At 39.2% G+C, this 12,408-nt stretch overlaps 1 protein-coding gene across 7 annotated transcripts in view; it reads right to left on the bottom strand.

The window, feature by feature from the left end:
* Window positions 1-10,645: 10,645 nt before the first annotated feature.
* Window positions 10,646-12,408, bottom strand: part of PIK3CB (phosphatidylinositol-4,5-bisphosphate 3-kinase catalytic subunit beta) — a 116,966-nt gene continuing 115,203 nt past the window's right edge. For all 7 annotated transcript variants that reach the window (XM_075031915.1, XM_075031913.1, XM_075031911.1 and 4 more), the window contains one exon: window positions 10,646-12,167. In XM_075031915.1, the coding sequence (XP_074888016.1) occupies window positions 12,030-12,167 (138 nt within the window). In that variant the 3' untranslated portion in view covers window positions 10,646-12,029. The remainder of the gene's footprint in view (window positions 12,168-12,408) is intronic.

The raw sequence follows: 12,408 nt of genomic DNA, 5'->3' as shown, positions 1-12,408 counted from the left end.
TCTCCCTACATCATTAGAATTAATTACACTGGAAACTCAAGATAGCCAGACAACTTCATCTTTAAAAGAAGAGAAATTAAATACTATACAATATATGTCCAAAGTACAATTTAAAAAAAAATAAAAAATTATTGACTAAAAGGCTTTAGAAAAGACCCCTTCTGTGTATATTTCCACATACTTACATCTGTACTTTCAATGTTACATTTTCCTTTCTTGCTCTTTTAGACAAGTGGAATTAGTACTGAAAGACCCTGCAGTGAGATGGCTTTGAAGCTCACTTCTCAGAGGTAAGGCAGACTCCTGCCTCACCGGTTGCTGATTTTATTAGCCACAGATTGGTCTGTTCTGCGAAGCTCCACCTCAGCACCACTGTATGCCTAAAACGGGTCTTGAACTTGCGATTATTTTGTCACAAATTGAAAACTGAATGGAATTGCGAGATGTGTAATTTTCTTTCATTCAAAACTTTTATTCATTCCTTAATAGCATAGTAATTCTTTAGTGACAGTTTTCTTTTACAGGTCAATGAACTGTTTGTAATTTCTTTCATAAGTAGTCTTTTCTGCAATTTCTGGGGGAGAAACAGGTCCAACTTACCTAGGTCCTGTTAAAGAGCTGGGTGTCTCATTACCAAGCACGAGTAGCAAGGTGTGTCACTCTCTGTTCCTTCGAGGTATTTATAGTTTCTTGTTAATGTGTGTCAATATATAATTTTGGTAAATAATTATAACACAATGAAAAACTGTTTCAGGGTGTGATCCTGCAAAGCATTTGCACAGTGAGTCCCTACTGCCTGTGTATGTCCTACTGTAAGAACTGGTTAAGGAGAACTGTCCTTGAAAGGCTGATTTGGGCTGAGGGGAAGGTGGGGGGGTGGTGCACAGCAGGGGAAGAGATGAAGAGTAAAATCAGAAAAGTGCATAGTTCAAAATGGTTGTCAATTTTGTTTTTAAGCCTACAAACGTTCTGTGACTTGTTTTAGGCGATTTGTGGAAAATACTTTGAACTGGTAGGAACAGAAAAGTACTTCCAATCATTAGGAGGGGGTGAATGCGACCCTCCAAGTCAAGCAACCAAAAGTTAATGAAATTACTAAGCATCAAACACAGAGCAGAGAGACTAATTCAATCAGAGAGGCCAAAGGGATAATTCTTGGAGACAAAGCAATGCAACGCAGAAGTGCAGACTAATCAACTGCTTTATCAAAAGAAAAAGGAAACAATTTCCAAGCCTTAACTAAAATCCCCAGTTGGTTCTTCATCTTTTCAGTGTTCTGGTTTTTGTGTTGCAGTGTTTGTTCCATCTCATGCTTGTTTCACTGCTTCTGTTCTCTGCACAAAACTGTTTCATTGGCTCCTGGTTCTTTGCTTTTACCAAATGAGCCGCCTCCTCTCTTGGTTTTCAGCAACTAGCCTAATCATGAAAGAGAGCATGTAGAGGAAAATATTTATTATATTTAATGTCCAAGCCTACTTTCCATAATTACATGGAATAGTGCTTGAGTAAGAATATCCAGAGTCGCCTTGCATCCGCAGGATTTTTCAAAGCAGGTATTTGCTGCATCTGATAGAAAGCAGCTGCTCACACATCTCAACTAAACCTTCTGCATAACCAGGACACTTACAGGTTTGTAGAGTAACAGATCCAGGCTTCACCAAGTGCAACACTGTAAGGGAGAGACTGTCTAAGAGCTACTCAGATTTCTGCTTTCCTCTCAGCAGGTGCTGTTATGACAGATAAAATGAGCTGGCACAAAGGAAAGAAGGAACTCACAGAAGAAAGCATAGGAGATGGGAAGCACAGCCGAAAAAAGCGAGAGCGACTATTTAAGAAGAGGTTTTCTGGACTGAGCCTCTTCTCTGGGTCTCCTAAGAATAAACTGTAAGTACATCCAATATTATATTTTGTATACATTTTTAACCAAGAAATTTTGTAAGTATTTCCAGAGCACCTTTCACAGAGCCACAGACACCTTTATTACCTTTGCTGATTAACTGTTTCACAAACAAGGAAACAGTTATAAGCTAATTAAACAACTTGACCTAAAAAATAGCAAGTCACTGGCAGAAGTAGATATGAAATTAAGGTCTCCGAACCTTGTGCACGCATGTTAACCATTTCCCTATGCCTCCTCCCACCCAGAGAGAGCGATCTGGAGGGGCAGCATCTCTATTCCTCCACACACAAAGTGCAGCCGGTTGTGACAACTCACCACACTGTTTCTACAAGTAACATTGCTGCAGTTTCTGTTCCACCAATATCCATAGCTCCAGGGTGTAATAATGGACAGTGGCAATAGATGGGCAGCAGACAAAATCACTGTTCAACTTGGAGCTACTAAGTTTCTTGAATCAGAGCATAATTATTGCTTATGTTCCTATAACAGTGCCTTTATGCTTACTACTTTTCAGGTAGAAGGAAAAAAAAAAAAAAAGCAAGCAAGCCAAGCAATGCAAAACTACTCCTTTTTTAACCAAAGTAAGCAAAGAGGCAAAAATCAGTTTGAGCTTACCACTTTGCGCATGTATTAGCCTTCAGTTATCATCATCATTCATACAGGATTTGAAATTCTCTTCTTGGGTCTCTGTACTTATTATCATTCTTCTTTAACATGATGTAAACTTAAGTGTATGCATCATGCTAAGATCAGGACTAGTCTCCAAAAAGTGTCTTTTCTCATCCATTACAAGAGCTGTTTTCTATACAGACCTTCTAAAAAGAGTCTGTCTTTGATAACTGTCATGAAATTACTGTCTTAGCAGGAAGTGCACGCAAGTCTCAGCAATTACTCAGCTAACTACATTAAGCCTGATAGCCGCAGCAGCTGGTTACAAGCTCGACATAAGATTAAAATACACTAGCCAGAAATGATCCTGAGAGCCAGATTCTTCTCTCAGACTGATCCAAATGCAGAACTAATACCAAGGGCTTTGCTTTGGGATTTATCTTGCTGCACTGCTGAGGAACTGGACTGGAAAACATAGTCAAACATCAAAGGAGTCAGTGAATCACAGCTGTGAATTTTCTCAGTTGTCCATAATTTCACTGAAGCATGTATTCGGGAGGTAGACAAGTGCAACTGAAGCAGTAAAATCACGCTTTCTGGGCCTTGATCCTTATTTGTAAATGATGAATACGGATTTTCCCCAGTTTGATTTAAAAAAAACCCAAACCAGTGATGTAGCCATCCTCCTCCCATGGTACTCTCATGTTAATGGAGAAAGAGTCTGTCTTCAGACTTTACTGGCTGTGTTTCTACAGACACATTGCATGGCAGTTTTTAAAAAACATTCAAGTCATCAGGGCCTACAGAACTTTCAGTGATGTAGCCAAATCAGATCATCTCTACAGTTCAGCACTGATTTGTGAGCTCTTGTAAGGGATTTATGTAGGTTAGCATCTTGATTTTGAAGTAGTTTTATATAAAACATAATGGTATGTAATTTGATCAAGAGTGCTTTTCTTGCAGCCCTTCCATCTCTAATCAAGGATAGTGCAATATAGGGCTTACCTATTAGCCAGCATAATAATGTATGCAACTGGAAAAGGAACCTTTATGGTAGTATAGGTGAGGTCTACTAGGTCAGAAGACTGTAATTTAAATACATGGAGCTGTATGAAATTTCTCTTAATGCAAATGCTTGAGGCTCGTGCCAGTCACCCACAGAAAGGCTGCACATTAAAGGGCTTGAGTAGAAAGCTCCTACCTAGCTAGTTAATTTATGATATTTTTATGTTTTTCTTTAGGTGGTGACAATCCTTTTAATAATTCTATGTTCTAAAACGAATGGCTTGTCACTGCCACCACAGTACCAGAGCCAGACTCTCCTTTTTCTTTCCATTCCCGTTTTCTGCAGGTAACCACACATTGCACCTGCTTCTAGTGTGTCCTAGGTAAAGCCTCAGGAAGGATTCATAAATCACACACTAATTGCTTCTGCTGATTGCATTCATCCAGGAAGCGTGTAGGGTAAACTTGTCACCTTTCTTTCTGACTGTTCTAGCCCTCAGGGAAGAAGGCAGCTTTTTGAAGACAACAGAAGATGTTTACACAAGAAAGGTTCCAAAAAGCTGAAGCCAGTACAGGAGGAATTATGTTCTTTAAGGCAGCCACACTCTGGGAAAATGTGCCCAAAATGTGAAATAATCATCTGCCAAAAATGTGAGACACTGCATTCAGAAAGCAGCTTCATTGCCCACAGCCTGCTTGATCACTACGACAGAGGAGGAGATGCCAGCTCTAGTACTTTGATTGCAGGAAGTCAAGTACATAGAGGTGATTAAGGATTTGATGTGGATGCCTTGTTGATACCTGACAACATCCAAAATGCTGAAGCCTGGATCCATTCATGCTGACTGGATCTTTGGTCTGTGCAATCTGTACACAGCGTCAGCAATTATAACCATACTGTAGTTCATACTTACTATATGTTGCAAATGCACATTCACTAACGTAATTAGCATAAACTCTGCAAACAAAGTTTCTCAGCTATTAAGAACGGGGAATCATTTCAGAAACATTTTCAAAAGAGTTTTCTTTTTCCTCTCAAGGAAAACAAGATTATCCCACTGAGCTGCAAAAGAGAAAGTGAATATTAAATGCAAAACCACTGGGCGCATTACACTTATTTGTAATGCCTAGGTATGTTTCAGTGTTGTTTGTAGTCTGGAAGATTAAACATTTTATTATTTTTTAATTAACTAGCATGGGTATGCAATTTGATGGGGGAAGGGGACTTCTAAAGGCTATCCTGGCCACAAAAATTACAGATCACATTCAAATTCCCTTCTAGAATTTCTGAATTTTTACAGACTTCCAACTCCTAACTTATGATCCAGAACCTCTGCTTAAAAGGAGCAATAATGATCGCAACTCACAAAGAATTTAAGCCTTCTTTAGGTTAAAGATCTGTGTAGTACAGCACCAAATAAACAGTATTCAAAGTTTAAGCATACTCGTGGAACTCACACCTTGAGATGTCTGTTTCTATTCCCTTCACAGTGCATGGAAGGACTTGCCCAGTGATGATCAGGAGAGCAGCACGGTGACTAGCCAATACACAACAGCAGGCAGTGGGTAGCATTAAGATCCAGGCACACACAAGACTACTTACCTTTATGGAATTCATAAATACAGGTGAAGGGTGGAAGTAGCCTCTGGAGCAGATTAACCCAAGACTAGCAGCATGCATCTTTTCCTCCCATGCCAACTGGCACAACTCTACATGCAGGATGAATTCCTTGCTATTTGGTAGGGAACAGGCTAAACAGACTTCATCTCACGTAGCCGTTAATATTAAGGGGTCTTTTATTTAGCCAAGCAAACAGACTACAGGCTGGGAAGTCTGGACCTCTGTTTCATCACCCCTCTTCCTAAGCTCCCAAGCCACCAGTCCATACAGGAAAGGACTCTCTCCATCCTTCCCACTCACCTTTTGGAACTGTTCCATTTTTGTTCCAACGAATGTTTGGTAAGGGGACTGGAATCCAGATTTTTTTTCTATCCCTAAGGAGTACTTTAACTGAGTGTCGTGGTTTAACACCAGTCAGCAACTAAGCACCACACAGCCGCTCACTCACTCCCCCCGCACCCAGTGGGATGGGGGAGAAAATCGGGAAAAAGAAGCAAAACCTGTGGGGGTCGAGATAAGAACGGTTTAATAGAACAGAAAAGAAGAAACTAATAATTATAATGATAACACTAATAAAATGACAACAGCAATAATGAAAGGATTGGAATGTACAAATGATGTGCAGTGCAATTGCTTACCACCCGCCAACCGACACCCAGTTAGTCCCCAAGCGGCGATTCCCTGCACCCATTCCCCCCAGTTTCTATACTAGATGTGACGTCCCATGGTATGGAATACACCGTTGGCCAGTTTGGATCAGGTGCCCTGGCTGTGTCCTGTGCCAACTTCTTGTGCCCCTCCAGCTTTCTTGCTGACTGGGCATGAGAAGCTGAAAAATCCTTGACTTTAGTCTAAACATTACTTAGCAACAACTGAAAACATCAGTGTTATCAACATTCTTCTCATACTGAACTCAAAACATAGCACCTTACCAGCTACTAGGAAGACAGTTAACTCTATCCCAGCTGAAACCAGGACACTGAGCTATGTCATCCATTCTTGTATTGGGTTTTTTCTACCCTCCCCTATGGAAAACAGTTTCATCAGGAGGAATTCAGAGTCATGTATATGACATTCCCACCCTCCAGAGCATCCTGAGCAATACTGCTCAGGTCTCTTTGTGGTATGTCAAATGAACACTCAGTGCTCCTTACACAAAAGGAGGTAAAGAGACAATTTCAGAAACAAGATTGAGCCGCTTTGCCCATGTTGTACAGGTTGTCAGATCACAAATGTGCATCCAGAGAACACTCACAGGCCAAAGCCCATTAGGTAAGATATGCAGGAGAAAACCTCAGGCAGGATTCACAAATAGGAATGAATGAATTGGTTCCTCAATTCTGCCCAGACTTTAGTGGTTCTGGGTGCTCCCAGCAAGTGCCCAGACTTCCTGCCCAAATGTAGACTTCTAAAGCCAAAAATTAGATCTTACAAACATCCTTGCACTACAAGGATTGTAATCCCTCAGAAACCATGTTTCCGTGGTGCTTGATTGTTGCTTCCACTCATTTGCTTCATAAAAGCCAAATGATATCCAGCAAATCAGAATTAACCTTTTACATTCCTCTATGACTGCTATTCTTAAACTGTGATCCTTCACAGGTTTCCCAAGAATAAGCCATGCCATTACTTAAGAAATACACATTCATCCCCATCCCTCTTCATCAAGCAATCCCAGGGGTAACTCCTCCAGATAATCACCTGAGTAAAAGCAAGATGACAGACTGAAAGGATGAAGGACTAGCTCATCACAGCAGCATTATTTTAAATCTGACAGTCCAATACAGTAAAACCTGTTACAATAGGTTACATAGTTGAGCCGGCTTTTAGCCAAGTATCCTAGAGGTGACACAAGTAGTAAAGTTCTATCACCATCTGACTGGTAGAATTTTCCCTTGTGGTTTGCATAAGTTCCTCATGTCAGCTATTACGTCGGAAAGGCATCTGAATAACAGTAGCATGCAAACCCAGCTTATTAAAGGAAAAAGCTTTCTCTTCTCCTCACTTCACCAAAAGTTAATGTTATTTTGCTATGCTGTTTGAAGAACAGCTAGTAATGAGAGCAGGGTAAATAAATTCTCTTGTCAGCACTGGTGGAAGCACATACACTCTTAATCAGTCATGAAGTCATGCTTGGAAAGAATAACTACAGGATTGTGATTATGCCTTGAGGTAGCACAAGCAGCACAGTGCTCAAGTTTTATCAGTAAAATTAGCTGTTAAAATTACTGCACCTTTCCTGGATTGGCTACTGAAATCTGCTTCAGAGATCTGCTTGGTACTGCGTATTCCTGAGACCATGTTTGTTCCTTCCACACACTCAGGTTTATACGAAAAAGTCCTCAGTGTCCCCATGGAAACATTAGAAAATACAGCTCTGCTGACTCCCCAGCCCCCAAACTAACAGATATTTAGCTGTGCTCCCTAAGCGACCCATGCGGGCATGAGGTTATGCATGCTGCTCCCACAGAAGATGTCAGAGTAAGCTTTCACATCCACACCATCTAAACAAATTTGCTAAGGAAAGGCAAAGCTAGCTTTCTGAACTGACATGCCAAAAATGAAAGATCAGCAGTTCCTATGCCCATTTAGTCACTTGAGATTTTATGATTATGATCTTACTGTGACTGATTTGCAAAGATATTCCAGTTACAGAAATAATTTCACTACTAACCTTATGCCCAGACTACATCCACCAGCAGTCAGTGGCAGACAGACATGCTTCAGACAAAACACTTTTGCACTGGAAATAGTAGTCAGTGTGGTATTGTGGTCAGGCAATAAAACCGCTACCTTGAGCTTAGTCTGACTTCTATCTCGTGAGCCAAGCCAGAATGAGGCACATTTGTCTACAAAAAAAACCCACAGCCATATGTAAGCAGTGAGGTCCAACAGCAATGCAGCACTGCCATCTTGTATGGCAGCACTTACTAAAACTTGCTTTCCATCAAGACAACTCTACTCCCTCATCTCTCAGCACTGTTGTGCCAGACAAGTTATTTTTAAAATTATTTTAAGAAAACTTGCCAAAACCTGGAATTTTTGCATTATGTGAGCACAGGATTTCAGTTTTAGATTTTAAAGCCAGCTCAGATACATAATTGTATTAAAACAATATATTGTAAAAGAATAATAATAGAAATACTGATTACATACTTAAAACATTCAGGCTTGAAATCATTCCTGAAGAATAAAGCTATGATCATAGTCTGATATATTAATTATTAAAAGCCTGTACTATTTAATTATCTGATTTCAGTAACTCTAGGAAATCAAAGAGTAATATTGGACTCTATTATATTAAATACATGAATAAGCTCTGTCAAAGGCATTTGCTAGAACGTGAATGACTTAACACACCACCGTCAATGAAACCAATACAAGCATAAAAGGGAAAGGAAGCAACTCCACTGGTGAGGGGCAAATCCATGGGAGCTCTTTCCTTGGAAATCAAATACAGGACAAGCAGGACTGTAAAGGCAGCATTTGTCGCCATTTGTCACAAATCAGACAGTACAGGGTGAAGAAAGCAAACCCATCAAGTAATCATGTAATCAAAATCAGAACAAATTTATACAATACATACACTACACATACCCAATTTCAGTTGTTTTTAAAGCAGTCTAGATATCTTTCCCCCCAGCAGATACAACGAAGGCCTTCAGAAGCAGAGTTGGTTTAAGAAAAGTAATTTTTCCAGTGGAAATTTGCAGACCAGATTAGAAGCAGACTTGGAGAAAAGTAATTGACGTAACGTGAGACCATCTGAACTGAAGGTGTTTTATACCAAAGTTGTAGCCTACGTTTCTTTTCTACAGCTGCGAAAAGCTACATCCTTTCCAAGGCTTTCACATATAAAAAGGTTATGTTTCTATTCACTGTTATGAACAAAATCTTTAAACTCTCATAGTATAATGTGACCATCTGATGCCTTCTGAATTCTGCAGTCTAAAATAATTGCTCAGAAGAAGAAAAAAATATGGTCCCACTCAGCCCACATTAACCTACCATTTTAACACTATAGCTGGGTATTGGGAGGTAAGTACGGAAATAATTAAGGGACTGATGTGACAAAATTTCAGTATTCTCCTCTTGGATGACAAAATGTGGAGGACAGACTGTCTCTCCTCCTACTTTTCACAAAGCAGTTCATTTAATTAGTTAGTTATTTTCTGAATTAAAATCTCTATGCCATAAGCTGTAGCATGGATGATGGAAACCCACAGAAAGTGGTAATCTATTTAGTAATACAATTCAGCAAACCAGGATTCCACATAAAACTTAACATTAAAGTATCACAGAATTAACCTTGGTGACCTTATAATGACTGCTTCATGTAAGGTTCATCCCTGAGAGTTCAACCTGAAAAAGCATTCCCATGAGATGCGCTATCCTCTCAGCTCTCTGAAGACCAAGTAAGTTCAATTTACATGAGGAAAATGCATCATTTTCTTTTGCTGCCAAACATGAAAATATACCATTTAACAAGCCTCTAACTTTCTTTCCCCATTCTTGCTAATAAATTGCCAAGAATAAATGTAGTGAAGGTAAAGAACCAAATACAATATATCCTGTTCAAGGGCTGTTAAGCAATACAAATACTGAGCAGAAATAGTGTTTTCTAATCATCTCTAAATACTAGCTATCTCAAAGAAGATGGTGAGGAAATCACATTGCCTATCTCAAGTACTTTTATAACCTGCATTAAAGCACATCCAAAAAAAATCTCACAACATAAACCATCTTTACTCTGTGTGATATCCCAGTGGTGATTGAGGGAAGGTGTTTCTGTATCTGGAGGCCAATGCTACCTCTGCCATTTTTGCAGAAGGTAATCTACAGCACAGACTTGAATGACTTGTTCAAAGTCTCACAAGAAGTCTGGGGTGGAACATGGAACTGACTTGCCTGTTTAGCTACAGATATAAAGATGCCGTCATGTTCCCTCCTACCACATACCTTGAACACCAGTCCCCAGCAGCCAAGGTGAACTTGCCAACTTTATCTCGAGTTCTGGGAGAGGTTATGTCTCCCTCAACAAGATGACATACCAGAGGTGTTTGAGTACTCTGTCTCAGTGAAAAATGTAACTTGTCCAGGAATGGTTACTTCTGCAAATTTTTTATGCTGTGAATCAGCTGAGGATGAAATTACTTTTTTCAGAGTTGTCACCTGCAAAGTAGTTTCTTTTTACCCCTCATCTCATCTGCTTTAAAAATTAAAAACAACTTAAAAAGAGGGACATAGCACGCTTTAAATGCTACTACGTTATAAATAAAAACCAAACCAAGCAAAAAAAAACCCCAAAACAAACAGAGAAACCACAAACCACTTGTTACTTTTACAATATTCTAGAAGTAGAGGTCTTTTCAGACAGATTAGCCTGAAGGATGAGGACAAGAGAATCAAACCACTACCTAAAATGCTATGTGGCTCCAGATAGGTTTTTGACCTTTAAGAGAAACAACAAAACCCCAAAACACCATCAAAAAATAATAAATCACTCTCAACAAAGTAAAACCACCTTTAATTAAATTCCTACATAAAACAATATCTCTATGCAAAACAATTGTTTAGTCAAAAAGTAAATATATATGTTTAATTCTCTTTCAAATGTCAACAAGAATTGAGAGCTACCAGCGTTCCTTGGAGAACAAGCAGTAGTTAAAGTCTATCTTGCTGATGTTCAGAAACAGTATGTTACATCTTTTAACCAGCAGTTCCCTATTGCACGTAACAAATTTGCTCTCCATTTAAGCACCTAAAAGCCTGGTACCTCGCTAAATAAATTAAAACAAATCCAGTTTCTTCAAGCAACCATATTCAACATATAAATCTTGGTAAAGCAACATTACTGCAAACTTTTAATAAATATAGAAAGAAAAGATTAATGACTTCTCACTGGTGTTTTATGGAATGATCTTTTCCCATAAACACTTGCTTTTCCAAACATTTGGGGTTTTTTGGTATGTGTGCTCTAAAAATCACTATGCGTAGTATATTTCATGAAAATTTTCCATACATAAGTCAGTACATTTGCATGGCACAACTAATCTGAGATACAAGTATCAATGTAAGGCTGTAAGAAGCTTCTTGCTGAACCTGAAATAAACGTGCCTCTCTAAGAGTTGAAAACGAAGGCCCAGTGGCCAAATGGGAGACCATTACCCACCAGGGATTCTCAGACATGTTTGGAATTGGCCTAACTTTCCTCTTACTGAAGGGCTTCTGTTTTGAGTGTGTTATGTCAGAGGAACAAAATTGTGCAACTCTGAACATCTGGATGCTGCATCATTTTTAAAGGTCAGCCCACCCCCCACCCACCCCCAATATGTACTCTTCTTTCGGCAGCAGTACAAGACATTAAGCAGCTCCCTGTAGTACAATGATAGTGTGGTTGCTATTTACAGTAGAAGTAATGCATCTGTGCCAGTAGGGCAGAGTTCATATGAAAAATATACACAATATGGTCATTTTTAGCCAGATTAGGATATTAAAAAAAAATTTACTCTTCAAGTCCCAACTTTAAACAGAGAACAGTTCTGTCAGAGGTCTTCAAACCTCCTGAGTATGTTAGAGCACATTACCCTAACGTATAAAACCAAATATTTACACCTCCATAAAGTACCAAAGAATTTTTAAAAATGCCTAGTAGCTCTCAGCGTGCAAAGTCAGCAGGAACTGATTATCCAGGATGTTCACTATTTGTAGAGACAGTCTTGGAATGAAGCATTCAGAAGCAGAGTGCAAAAGACTCAGGAATTTTTTCGGCCCATTTCTTTTTGTTGTTGTTTTCTTTCTTACTTAAAAGAAGTTTTGTTGGTCCATACTACAGATCCCCTTTAAAAACACTTATCAAGGTAACATTCAGCTTAGTGCAAGTGCAAAACTTTTCTAGGATCTGTAATCTTTTCGAACAGTGTGAGCCATCCAGTTCACTTTAGTAGTCCAACTTTCCCGGAGTGCTTCATCAAACTTTTGCTTAAATTGTTTTAGTGCTTCTTCCTCACTCTTCCCTAAGGCAAGAGAGTCCTAAGATGACAGGAAAACAAGTACTGTTAGGGATTTTAAAAAACACAGTTAAGGCCTCCTCCACCTTTCAACACAAACCACATTCTGGTTTTTTTCTGTTTTGATGCTTTTTCACCTATTATTCATTGAGCAACACATCAGTGTTTTTTCCTGGGTTTAAAGATAAAACTAAAGAAGAATTAAGCAAATAACTTTCACCTTTACAAGTCTATGCTTGTGCATGAGCCAAGACGTAAAACAC

Source organism: Buteo buteo, chromosome 7 (assembly GCF_964188355.1).
Source record: "Buteo buteo chromosome 7, bButBut1.hap1.1, whole genome shotgun sequence".
In the NCBI taxonomy this organism is placed as follows: Eukaryota; Metazoa; Chordata; class Aves; order Accipitriformes; family Accipitridae; genus Buteo; species Buteo buteo.
Note: the sequence above shows the minus strand (reverse complement) of the source record. Positions and strands in the feature narration are given on the sequence as shown.